General features: G+C 44.3%; 1 protein-coding gene across 1 annotated transcript in view; it reads left to right on the top strand.

Annotated features, from left to right (window-relative positions):
• The window catches only part of ASB18 (ankyrin repeat and SOCS box containing 18), a 38282-nt gene extending 25543 nt beyond the window's left edge, over nt 1-12739 (top strand). The window contains exons 4-5 of the mRNA XM_044432118.1: nt 9802-9915; nt 12554-12739. Coding sequence (XP_044288053.1) covers nt 9802-9915; nt 12554-12739 — 300 coding nt within the window. The remainder of the gene's footprint in view (nt 1-9801; nt 9916-12553) is intronic.
• Nucleotides 12740-13736: the final 997 nt, after the last annotated feature.

Below are 13736 nucleotides of genomic sequence, written 5' to 3'. Positions count from 1 at the left end.
TGCCCCAGAGATGTCCCGGGGAATGCCTGTGGGAAGAGGGTGAGGGAGGGGGTGAGCGAGAGGGCGAGGGAGAGGGTTTGCTTCACTGATGCACTGACTGTCTGTCTCTTGGGAATGTCACCGGCAGCTTGGCCTGCCTCACAGTGACCTGTGAACTTGTCCATAGAGCAAGGAAGACAAGCACCAAGAGCTGCTTCCCCAGAACAGTCCCACATCTTTGAGTGTAAATGTTGGCCCACTGTAAAGGCCAGCTGAGGGGGTCTTTCCCAGCCCAGCACTCTTCCTCCCAGGATCTAACGGAGGAAGATCCACCTGTCACCCCAGCCCATGCAGTTCCAAGATTAACAGGCATGCCAGGCTACGGTGTTGTCGCACTTGGAGGGAATGGCTCCCACACTGCTGGGGAAGGTGCACAAAGTGGGTGTGGGGGACTGAGGCACAGCTGTTCAGACTTCTGCGTGTTAATAACTAGAGCAATACAAAGATCTGGACCAAAAATCTTTTTCTGAGTTTAAAACTTTTCACTAGAAAATTAATTAACTTTAGGCAGAATATCAAGATGAAATATTTTATGTTGGAATTAAACTTGTTTGCACCATTTTCAAAAGGACCAGTGAGTCCTTGCTGCTTATGAGAAGATTTCAGGCAAATGCCAAAAAGCACCAAACTTGCACTAATGGGTATTTTGTCCATCTCCAGCATGTGCAGCATCCCTACTGGAAAGATCAGTTCAAACAGACTTGCATAATGCTGGATGCTCATATTCTTGCTCCCTACCCTCTGTGACTAATTGTTGAAAATAAGTGAATTAACCCTTCCAGTCCAACACCTTGAAGGACTGCAATAATAACCATTTTAATGGCTTGGGAATCCCTGAACTACATAAATATTAGCTAATCCAGGAACTATCAACAATCTAGATTTGTCCTGCTGAAGCAATATTATTTGGCTGAGATTCTTCACATGTGAAGTTGGTCCAAAATTTTGTATCTAGCACAAAACTAACATTTAACTTGTGTCCCTTTCCCAAACTCTCTAAAGCTTACATCAAACAAGATGTGCAGTAGCTTGAAAAATAATCTTGCCACTATTTTGCAATCCACTAAGCATTGAGGGTGAAAATATGTGGCTCCAAAACTAATGTAATACTAGGAGCACAGTATCATTTCCCTGACCAGAACATGGAGGATGATCTTGAGATGAAAAACAAAACCAGGGAAGCATCCAAGCAAAGAAGCCTTGCAGCAATGGGTGACAGCGACTACCCCCATATTGACTGTATAAATGAGGTCAGTACAATCTCTAAGTGAAACAAGTAGAAGCTAATTGACATCCTACAGAAAAAGTTGAGAGCACTGGAACAGCAAGTGCCCACTCTCAAGATGCCAAAAAAGATGAAGTGCAACAGCAACCTGAGATAAAGAAGACTACCTTGGGCGAAGGGAAGAGGAGGACAAAACTCCTCGGGTAAGAGTGGCCGTTAAACACAGAAGACATGCAGCACAAGGAGCAATGGAACTCTCAGACCCCTTTCACTTCCTTGAGAAAGAGATGGGAGAGCAGCCTGATATGAAAGGAAAACAAGACACTTAGAGACACTCTGAACAAGAGACAAAAGAGCCATCAGGAAAGGAAATTATACCAAGGCTTGCAAGAACAGGAAGAGAAGAGGGTTAGCTGTGGGAGACTCCCTGTTGCGTGGGATGGAAAAGCACACGTGTCAGGATGAACTGTGCAATCACCAGGTATACTGCCTCCCTAGAGCACAGACCAAAGGTACAACTCACACATTCCAAAGCCTCATATAACCCTCTGACACACAACCTACTGACATACCACTTCCTTCTTGTACTTCTGGGAAGTAATGACACTGCCAAGAGGAGTCTGAGGAAATTGTGCAAGACTTTGAAACTCTAGGGAAGAAAATAAAAAACTTTGAAGCTCAGACATGTTCTTCTCAATCCTTCCAGTTGGTAGAAGCAGAAAAGAAGCAGCAGTGTGGATTCCTGGTTAAGAACTGGAGCTGACATGAGAGATTTCAATTCTAGGAACACGGGCCACACTTCCTGGAAGACTGACTGCTGGTGAGTGACAAGTTGCACTGTATGAAGAAGGGAAAGGATATTTTGGCCACAGCATGAAGAAGATTTCACAAGGGTTTTGAACTGATAAACTCCCCTACAGGGGAGGGAGATGTACATCCAGGCACAACATCAACTGCCAAAGGATTATGCATCACAACAGAGAAGGGAGCAGGGCCTAGCAGCAGTCTCCCAAAAAATGGAGGAAGAAAGCCAGGGTATAGTTTACATGGCCCTCTGTGTGTCTATAATGCCCGGAGTATGGGAAACAAACAACATGAACTTAAACTCTTAATACAAGTGGACAAATGCAACCTGATAGGTATAACTGAAACTTGGTGTGATGCTTCCCATGACTGGAATTCAAAATCTGATGAATATAACTTGTTCAAGAAGAACAAAAGGAACAGAAAAGGAGGTGGAGTTGCACTTTATGTTAAAGATACATATCTCTGCATTGAGATACAGGAAGACATGACCAGTAATCCCATCAAGTGTAACAGGATCAATATACAAAGAACAAAGAACAAAAGAAGCATAGTAGTTGGATTCTATTACTGACCACCCAGTCAAGGAAAAGATAAGTATGAAATTTTCAAAAAAAATAAATAAACTGCCAGTATTTCAAGGAGGCATGATGTTATTGCTATGGAGGGCTTCAATTTCCCTGCTATTTGTTGGGAGACAAATTCTGCCAAACGCAGCCCCTCCAAGAAACTCCTAACATGCGTGGCTGGTAACTTCCACCAGCAGAAAGTAGAAGAAGGACTGAGAGGTATGGTTTTCCTCAGCTTGATACTAACCAACAGGGAAGGCACAGTGGACAAAGTAGCAGCTATGGGAACTCTGGAGGAAAGAGACCCTGCCATATTTGAATTTTTGATTCTAATGGAAGCAAATGTAACCAAACATGTACCCTGGAATTCAAGAAAGCCAACTTTAACAAACTCAGAACATTGATAAGTCCTATGGCAAGCCACTCTAAAGGGGAAAGGAGTACTAGAAGGGTGGGAAATCTTTTTTAAAAAAGATATTAAAAAGCTCAACCACAAACAATTCAAACAAGGCAAAAGAGTAGTGGACAACAGAGGAAGCCCATGCGGCTTCACAAAAAGCTAACAGATTATCTGAAAACAAAAAGGACATGTATAAGAGGTAGAAGGAAGGCCAGACTACAAAGGAAGAATATAGACAGGTAGCATGGAGTTGTAGGGATGGCGTCAGGAAGGCTAAAGTGATGAACAAACTGAGGCTAGCAAGGAATGCTAAAAGCAACAAGAAAGCCTTCTTCAAATACATCCAAAACAAAAGACAGATGGAAGAGAAGGGAGTTCAACATGGATGGGAAAATGATAACAGAAGACAAAGAAAAGGCAGAAGTACTCAACTCCTGCTTTGGCTCAGTCTTCCCCCAAAAGAAGTACTGCAAGTAGTACAAGCTGAACATGCAGGATGGCAGCTCAAAACTGACAGACAAATGTTCAAGGATCTTCTAGTTGAGCTACATGACTTCAGATCTCCAGGGCCTGATGATCCTCACGCTAGAGTCATAAAAGAGCTAGCAGAAGAACTCTCAGAACCACTATGCATCATCCTTGAGAATTCATGGAAGACAGGAGATGTGCCAGATGACTGGAGAAGGGCTAATATTGCCCCTATCTACAAGAAAGGAAAAAAGGATGAACCTGAGAACTGCAGACCAGTCAGTCTTACATCAATCCCTGGGAAAACTCTGGAGCAAATTATAAAGCAATCAGTCTACAAACATCTTGAAAATTATGCAGTGATTACTAGAAGCTAATATGGATTTCTCAAAAACAAATCCTGCCAAAATTTTATTTTTCGACTGGATAACCTCCCAAATGGACTGTGGGAATGCTGTGCACATAATCTATCTAGACTTTAGCAAAGCTTTGACAAAGTGCCCCATGACATCCTGATTAACAAGCTAGCAAAATGCCAGCTAGGTAGAACAACTGTTAGGTGGATCCACAATTGGCTACAGAATCAGACTCAATGGCATGTTCTCAAACTGCAGAGAGGTGTCAAGTGGGGTGCTGCAGAGTTCTGCCCTGGGCCTGGTATTCTTCAGCATGTTAATTGATGATAGAGATGCAGAAGTACAGGGAAATATGATTAAATTTGCAGATGACCCAAAACTGGGTAGAATAGCCAATACCCTGGAAGACAGAGAAAGGATCCAGGATGATCTTGATAGGTTAAACTGCTGGGCTGAGAACAACAGAATGAAATTCAATAGGGACAAATGTCAGTTCCTCCACCTAGGAAAAATAAACCAAATGCATTCCAAGATGGGAAATACTTGGCCCAACAATACCGTACATGAGAAAGACTTTGGAGTTGTTGTCAGTCATAAGCTGAATATGATCCAACCATGTGATTAGCTGCAAAAAGGGCAAAAGCTATTTTAGGCTGGCTGAATAGAAGTATCATTTCCAAATCTCCCTTATACGCAGCACTAGTCAGAGCTCACCTGCAGTAATGTGTCCAGTTTGGGGCCTTGAGAAGAGAAGACTAAGGGGTGATATAATAGCACTCTACAAGTACCTGAAAGGTTGTCCCAGAGAGGAAGGTCAAGATATCTTCTCAACCATTCCAGAGTGCAGGGCTTCGGCAAGGGGTGGCATAGAAATGTTTTAATAAATAAATAATAAATAAATAAATAATGGACTTAAGATACAGGAAACTAGGTGCTGGCTAGCTACCAGGAAAAATTTCCTCACTGTCAGAGCAGTACAACATTGGAACTTATTGCACAGGGAGGCACTTCCACACTAGAGGCATTCAAGCAGCAACAGGACACTCAGTCGGATGCTGTAATTTAGTTTCCTGCACTAGTAGGGATTGGACCCAGCAGCCTTCTTGGCTCCCTCCAACTCTACTATTCTGTGGTTCTATTGCTTTGTGGTTCTATGCTCCAGTTTTGCCAAAGAGCTTAAATTTCTTGGTGACCTAAAAGACTGTAGCTTAGAACCACTGGTCATGGAACAGAGCAGAGGGGAGGCAATCCTGGATGTAATCCTAGGTGGAGCTAGTACAAGATGTAAATATTGTTGAACCAATTGAAAGCAGTAATCACAGTGCTATCAGATTTAATTTATATTTAAATAGAAGATTGTCAAGGAGGTCCAACCTCAGTAAAGGAAACTTCTCTAAAGTAAGGGAACTCATAAAAAGGAAGTTGAAAGGGAGAGCCAAGAAGCTAATATCCTTTCAAAAATATTTGGTTATTACTCAAAACCACAATATAACCTTGGATAGTATGCATACCACAGACTAGGAAAGGTAGCATCCAGCCTAAGAGGTCACCAGGACTGTCAACAAGTAAGGAAGGAAGTTAAGGAAGCTATTACAGAGAGAAAGGCATCCTTCAAAAAACAGGAGCCTTATACAAATGAGGAAAACAAAAGGTTTGTACAGAGATGATTGTAAGAGATGAAAAAGGCACATGGAAAAGCATAACAACAATACAGGCAGTAATAGGGAATTCTTTCGATACATCAGAAGCAAGAAACCAGTTATGGGAGTGGAACTAAGGACATAATAAAGAAGGATATGGAGTGAAGTAGTTTAATGAATTCATTATATCCACTGCAGAAGAGAAAAGTCAGCTACCTGCACCTAAATTGATATTTTCAGGAAAGGAGTTTGAAGAACTGAGGAAAATAGTGAAGGCAAAATGTGCAAACCTATACACAAACTGAAAGATAATAAATCACTAGGGCTAGATGGTATTCATTCTAAAGTACTTGAAAAACTCAAATTGCTGACTTTCTTATAGAAACATATAAAAGGTACCTAAGATCAACATCTGAACCAGAGGACTGAAGCATGACCAATATAAAACCAAATGTTAAAAATGGATCAAGGGATGGAGAATCTGGGAAATTACAGGCTAATTGGCTTAACATCTGTTATGGGTAAATAGGTAGAGAATGTTATGAAAGAGGGTGACCTGAGGGTGAGAAATTTATGTTTGACTCCCCTGTCATGGTCAGATCACTTCCTGGTGAGGTTTGTGCTCGAGAGTGACCTCTCCCTCTGTAAGGGTGCGGATCCGATTGTGTGGGTCCGCCCCCGGAGCCGGATGAATCCGGATGGATTCCTGAAGGCCCTGAGGGAGTTTCCGGCTGACAAGACTGGTGCTCCTGTCGAGGCTTTGGTCGAACTGTGGAACAGGGAGATGACCAGGGCTGTCCTCTTCCCCTTGGTATACACCTGAATTGCAAGCGATGAAGCAGGTTGGGAGACAGCTAGAGCATAGGTGGAGGAAATCACGGGATGAATCTGACCGAACACACTTGAAAGCCCACTATCAAGCCTATGCTGTGGCGGTGAAGGCGGCGAAAAAGAAGTTTTTTTCCGATTCCATTACCTCCTCACAATGCCGTCCGGCAGAGCTTTTTCGAGTGGTGCAAGGCCTGGTTCGCCCGGGTCCCAAGGAAGATCCGGTTCCACCCTCAAAGGCCCGCTGTGATGACTTTGCCAGGCATTTCAGGGAGAAAATCACTCAGATTTGTCACGAGCTGGACTCCACTAATGAATCAGAGGTTTCTGGGGAGACGCCAATGTGGCCGTTTGGTCCAGAATTATTGGATGAATTTCAGTTATTGCGGCCCGATGATGTGGACAAGGTGCTTGGACGAGTACGTCCCACCACTTGCCTATTGGACCCTTGCCCGTCTTGGTTATTAAATAATTCCAAGCACGGGATTGAGACCTGGATCTTGGAAGTGGTTAACGCTTCTCTGAGGGAGGGTCGGGTGCCTGCCCCTTTAAAGGAGGCGGTAGTCCGTCCGGTCCTGAAGAAAGCGTCACTGGATCCAGAGATGGTCCACTATCTATAGACCCGTGGCCAACATCCCGTTTCTGGGCAAGGTGTTAGAGCGGGTGGTGGCGGGGCAACTCCAAGCACTCTTGGATGAAACTGATTATCTGGACCCATTTCAGTCCGGCTTCAGACCCGGGTACGGTACTGAATCTGCCTTGGTCGCCCTGTATGATGACCTGTGCAGGGAGAAGGACAGGGGGAGTGCGTCCCTGTTGGTTCTTCTGGACCTCTCGGCGGCTTTCGATACCATCGACCATGGTATCCTTCTGGATAGGCTAGCGGGATTGGGAGTCGGAGGCACTGCTTTGCAGTGGTTCCGCTCCTATCTCAACGGCCGATTCCAGAAGGTGGTGCTGGGGGACTATGGCTCTGCGCCATGGCAGCTATGCCATGGAGTACCACAGGGCTCCATTTTGTCCCCTTTGCTGTTTAACATCTATATGAAACCGCTGGGAGAGGTCATCAGGAGGTGTGGGCTACGGAATCATCAGTACGCTGATGATACCCAGCTCTACCTCTCATTTTCCACTAATCCAGGTGAGGCAGTGGCTGTGCTGAACCGGTGCTTGGCCAAGGTTATGGGTTGGATGAGAGCCAATAAACTGAAGCTCAATCCAGACAAGACGGAGGTCCTGTTGGTTGGCAGATTGGGCTTCGGAGAGGGTGGATTTGACCTGGCCCTGAATGGGGTTGTACTCCCTCTTAGGGACAAGGTCCGCAGCTTAGGAGTACTCCTGGACCCGGAGCTTTCATTGGAAGCTCAGGTGACAGCGGTGGCGAGGAGCGCTTTCCTTCAGCTTCGGCTGATTAATCAGCTGCGCCCCTACCTGGAGTACGACTGCCTGGCGACAGTGACACACGCGCTGGTGACTTCCCGCCTTGACTTCTGTAACGCGCTTTACGTGGGGCTTCCCTTGAAGACGGTCCGGATACTTCAGTTGGTTCAAAATAGAGCTGCCAGGTTGCTGACGGGGACGGGGCGTTATGTTCACATGACTCCAGTCCTCCGACAGCTTCACTGGCTTCCCATTGAAGTCCAGGCCCAATTCAAGGTGTTGGTTATGACCTATAAAGCCCTAAATGGCTTGGGAACTGGTTACCTGAAGGAGCGCTTACATCCATATATGCCCAACCGCCCCTTGAGATCTGCGGGAGAGGCCCTTCTCCGGGAACCCTCCATGAAAGAAATTAGGAGGATAGGTACTCGGAGGAGGGCTTTTTCTGCGGTGGCGCCCAATCTATGGAATGTGCTCCCCAGAGAGGTCCGCCTGGCGCCGTCGTTATTTGTTTTTTGGTGCCAGGTGAAGACCTTTTTATTTAAACGTCATTTTAATTGTTAACAATATTCACTTATTCATCTGGCCAGGATGACTTCTTTTCTTTTCTTTTCTTTTCTTTTCTTTTCTTTTCTTTTCTTTTCTTTTTTTCTTCTATTCTATTCTATTCTATTCTTTTATAACTTCTTTTATATCGTTTATATTTTTTATTTTTTTATTTTATATTATTAGTTTTAATTTTATATTGTTATTTTGTATTGTAGTGTATCTTATTGTGTTGTAAGCCGCCCTGAGGCTTTGGCAAGGGGCGGCATAGAAATGTTCTAATAATAATAACAACAACAACAACAACAACAATAATGAATCAATAAGCATTCAGAGGGACAAGCCCATGCTGGAAAGGAATCAACAGGACTTCCTCAAAGACAAGTTGCATCACACTAACCAATTAGATTTTTTTAATACAATGGGGGTATTTAATACCCAGGGGTGTTTATTGTACCTGGCTGGCGTGTGAGCAGCCCTTCCATGTGAAGCACCTGCTGCAATGGCACGTGATGAAAGGCATGAGCAGCGCAAAGCTGAATCAGACCGAGGGTCCATTTAGTCCCGCAAGTTGCTCTACACAGCCAACAGTCACCCATGAAAACCCACAAGCAGGACATGAGTGCAACAGCTCCCTCCTGCCCATGTTCCCCAGCAGCTGCTGCACCTAAGAGAACTATTACCATCATCCTTGTTTATTAGAATGAATCTGATACCGCAGGTGCCATGCTGCCATTGGGAATAGTAACCACTGGTCCACTGTGTGATCACGGCAGGTGCTTCACGTGGAAGCACTGGGCACATGCCAGCCAGTGTGTGAGCAAACCAGCCTGTGCAGAACTTTAAGGAAGCCTTCGCAGGCCCAGGTTTGGCCTACTCCTCGTCCCACTCCACAAATTTCTCTATCACATACATTATATAAAGAGCTCACAAAGGGAGGGATGGTATCCAAGATGCCCCCTATCACCCAGTGCAGATTTAACACCAGGTCCCTATAAACCATGGATTGAAAACCAGGAGCCAACCTCATGTTCTCCTTGCCCCTCCAACATCCTGCCTTCCCTGCCCCTGGTTGCCAACCATGATTCATGCTCAACAGACATGAGGAGGGAATTTGAAGAGCATTAGAATGGTTTGTGCTATCCTGAACATGGCCTAAGGCATTTCATTGTGATTGTTAATTGAAGAACAAACTTGGTCAGGGTTGTGTTGTGCACTTAGAGATTTCTTTCCATTTAAGCTGTGCCTGCTGAATTATGTCATCCAATTCCATTCTATCTCCATATGCTTGATAACACCCTAACAAGTCTATGTATATCTGGGAGACCCAAAGGGTGATTATCATTACTGTTAGCATGATATTTACTTATTTTTTTTACTGTCTCTTTCCTTTTTTAACTACATTATTTTTAAAATACTGATAAAATAGTTTGCAACATTTGGCAACTGCCATTATTGTGCTAAATGAACAGCATGGTCCCTCCACTTCTGGATGAGGGCCAAAATTGAAGAGCCCTTTGTAAAATCATGATTCTTCTTTTACTAGGTGCTGAAATCTTGTGCTTCAGTGCCAGAGATCATTGAAATCCTTTCCAATTCTTATTCTCATTTGCCCATCTCTGAAAAGTGGGTGGAAGTTATTCCAAAAGAAGAATTTCAGGTAAGAGCTACAAGGCTTGTGCCACTAGAACCATGTAACTTCTTGCACTGTTTTGTGAAGGTGGGCGGAGGGAAGGAGAATTCACATTCCTAATTGAATAACAGCAGTAGCAACAAGAGACCTCCCCCACTCCCAAATTTCTTGAAATTAGGAATGGTTGGCAGGGGTCAGGTGATAGAAGTGGCTTTTTGTGTGAATCAACACTCCAGTTCTGGTCCTGAAAACAAAGTCTTAGCAGAACATAAACTCAGAGGCACTTTGTTCCAGAGTTCTGTGTCTACCTTTCTGAGCCTTTCTGCATTACCACACCTGGGGGTTGCATTGAAAACCATATGAGAACCCACATGAGATCCCAAGCCTGCCCACACCAATCTGGGCATGTGTGTTCACTTCCTTTCTTTTTTTCTATATTTGTTGTTCAGTCGCAAAGCCGTGCCGAACAATGAATGTAAAGTAATCCTGTGATGCTTCAGGGCACTTTACAAACCAACGCGCAAATGATGACACAAAAATGGGGCAGTTTATCAAAACAACAAAACAAACCAATAAATTACCACATGCTGAAAGAACGCAGCATTTACAGTCCGAGGGAAAGCTGAACCACTTTTGCCTGGTGCTGAAAAGGTAGAGATGCCAGGCAAACTTCTCTGGAGAAGGGGACCCACAAATGGGTGGTTCTGTTAAGAATTTGGCAGAAAGGCCAGGCAGGCAGGCTCTGCAAGCCATTTTGACAGCACATATCAGAAGCCCCTCTGCCTTCCCAGAAGCCACCACAGCACCAGTGCAGAGGGAGAAACACTAATTGGCTACAGTGGAAACATTTCTTTCCAGGTTGAATTACGACAAGAAAAAACCTGAGTCCACCGAGGGTGTACAATCAAAAGAACATTTACAGTTTATTCAGACGTACAGGAACTACATGTGGCAAGTTGGCAGCCCCAAAGGGACTACACAGCTGGAGCCTGTAGAAGACACTTTTATAACCTATAACCTGTGATACTCAGTTTGGAGGAGGATAGGGAATCATGTAGACAGTTTGCGAAAGGCACATGAGAGCAAAACAATAGGGATGAATGGATTAACGCAACACAAAAAGGAAAACTTTCAGGACAGGCAAACATTGGCATGCCGAAGTGTGGGTGAGGAGCAAGACTTTCAACATGGATTCCAGAGCAGATCAGGAATCCTACCCCAAGTCTAAATCTGTTCTTAGAGTGTCAGGCTTTCAGCAGCCGTAGTATGGCAGAGCTCTCGCTCATTTTGTCCTGACAGTAGCTAGACAGGGTGTAAGGGGAGATTCCTGCAGTGCGTTGCTGCATGTGAGGAGGGGAGTGCTGACCCTTCCTCCCTAGCTGTAACCCCCTCTGAAAACCGCCTTTTCATGTCAAATCAGCTGCGGAAAATAAATCTTTCACTGGCACCAATTGTCTCATAGGGCTCTGGAGAAAAGACCCAGAACTTGGGGAAGTTGACCCAGGCTTACAAGCTGAGTGATGCAGTTTATTAAGATAAAATGTGCATCAAAATCTGCATTAATGGGGCACTACTTGAGAAAATGTGCATATCTGAAAAATGCGTACAAAAATTTATACCTTGGGAAAGATATGTGCACACACAAAAATGCAAGTTTCTGCACAGATACTTTAAAAGAAATCTCAGTTTTGTATAGACATATGATTTTTAAAAAGTTGAAAACTGAAAAGCCAGCAATGTCAGCCATAATGAAATTAGCATATCTGTCCATCCTTAGTGGAGACATAGCTCAAGGATATGCACGGGGCTTCTGCAACTAGAGAACCTCTGGGATATAGGATTGTTCTCCAAAGGAAAGTGAGAGCTCAAGGGTTACTTAAGTTAACACTCAGATCAAATGCACCTTCCCAGCTCTTGAGCAAGACATACAAAATCCTAAAGCCCATACCATTCTTCATAATCAAAGAGCGTGTCTATGGATGTATGTTCACACTTGTTAGCCTGTGCACGAACAAAAGCAATACTTTAAAAGGGGAACTCCATGTCTTGTATGACTGCAATTTGTGTCACTAAGATATAATCTACCACGTTGCTGTGCTATGCTGTCATTCCCGTCTTCTGTGCAAGAGACTGTGTGTGTGTGTGTGTAGAACATGACCATGCCGCAGGGTGTTTCCCATTTGATATATTCCAAAATTCATTGTCAGTCTCTGTGACAATGCTGTGATGGCTATTTGCAGCCAACTGTGCCCAGTCTATTGACTGCATTCTGACACCCTTGCTTCAACAGGTAGTATTCTGTCCAATTCCCAAATCCAGATTTTGTGATTAACCTTCTTTCTGCCTTTCTTCGAGCTGAGGAGCTGGACCTTGCCTCTTAGCCTTCAAAAAAATTAAATCCAAACATCATCCTATTTTATATTTTTAGAGCTGGCTGAAAGGAGGAGCCGGGCCAAGAAACCTCCCAAGAAACAGGATGGCCCCGAATGTGTCAGGAGGTTTATTCTGACTGGCTTTATTCTACCATTATATAAAGATAATTGCAGAGAATTCCAGGCTCAAGAACCTTCATGCTATTCAGAAGCATTACTCTTGTCTTGACAACTAACCCCTGACCTCCTGTCAGGTTTTCATACCTTGTAATTGGCCTTCCTTTTTCTTTCAGAAGCACCTACCTTTCTATGAGTCCTTCTTCCGTCAGACGTACACAGTCCGGCACCTGCAACATCTGTGCCGCTGTGCAATCAGGAGGAGACTGGGTGACAGGTGCCATTTCCTCATTCCCTGTCTACCAGTGCCCCAAAGCCTGAAAAACTACCTGCTGCTTGACCCTGAGGGAGTTCTGCTTTGAATCGCTCACACCACCGCCACCAAATATCACTGTTTTGGTGTGATCTCCATTGGTGTACAATAATGGATTGCTTGTGAATGAAGAGGGCTTACCAATTCAATGACAGATTAAGTGCTTTCAGAAGTCTACATTAGCATGATCATAGATGTTTACAATGAACTGAAGCTTTTTCCCCCTATCACTTCTGTTAGATTTATTGCCTCGCAGATTTCTTCTCTAGTGATCCGTTAGTACAATGTAAATAGGACATACAATATACAGCGCAGAGTTAGGAACATTTAAGGCAAAATGTTTCCTATAGAAATACCAGACTTCAGTTAAATGATTGAGTTCTTAAACTAGTAAAAAAGTTAAAGGGATAATAAAGTATGAATGAACAAAATATACTGGCACATTTTTCACATTTTATATTAAAAATGACATAGACTGCATCTCTAATAATTGTTTTGCATGTGTGTGTGAAAGTCACTCTCAAGCAACATGAAAAGCCCACTCAAAAAAAGCAGGAAGACCTGAGAGATTTCCAAGGAAAAGCCTCTTCCAAAGTACGTTTCCACCCCTCCCTTTCACTTCCTGTCTGTCATGCACACAGACCTTCTCCATCTAAAGGTGCTGGAACAGCAGCAAAAAAGAAGGCTGCCCAAGTCCTTGAGTTCTGCCTGCAGTGAACAGAGCACGGACACCTACACAAAACGAGAGCACACACCGGAGGGAGCACCATGTGGCACTACTAGTACCACAAATCAGCCCATTGGGTAGGGTCACAGGACACAGTAAGCCACTGTGCATCACAGGCTGTGCAGGGCGGCTGATAAGCCAACCTACTCAATATGTGCCCAGCAGTTGATCGTGAGCAGAGGGCCCCTGCCCGCCACTCCTCAGCCCTCAGATCTCCTGCAAGTATCCCAGGGGACACTGCAGACACCCCAGGCTATCCACCCATCAGCACCAGGATACAAAGGCATTTTTATTTTCTATGGCTTTTCTCCCTTTTAAC

Source organism: Varanus komodoensis, unplaced genomic scaffold (genome assembly GCF_004798865.1).
Source record: "Varanus komodoensis strain SLA01 unplaced genomic scaffold, ASM479886v1 scaffold23, whole genome shotgun sequence".
In the NCBI taxonomy this organism is placed as follows: domain Eukaryota; kingdom Metazoa; phylum Chordata; class Lepidosauria; order Squamata; family Varanidae; genus Varanus; species Varanus komodoensis.
The sequence above is the reverse complement of the archived record's forward strand: the minus strand, read 5'-3'. Positions and strand labels throughout refer to the sequence as shown.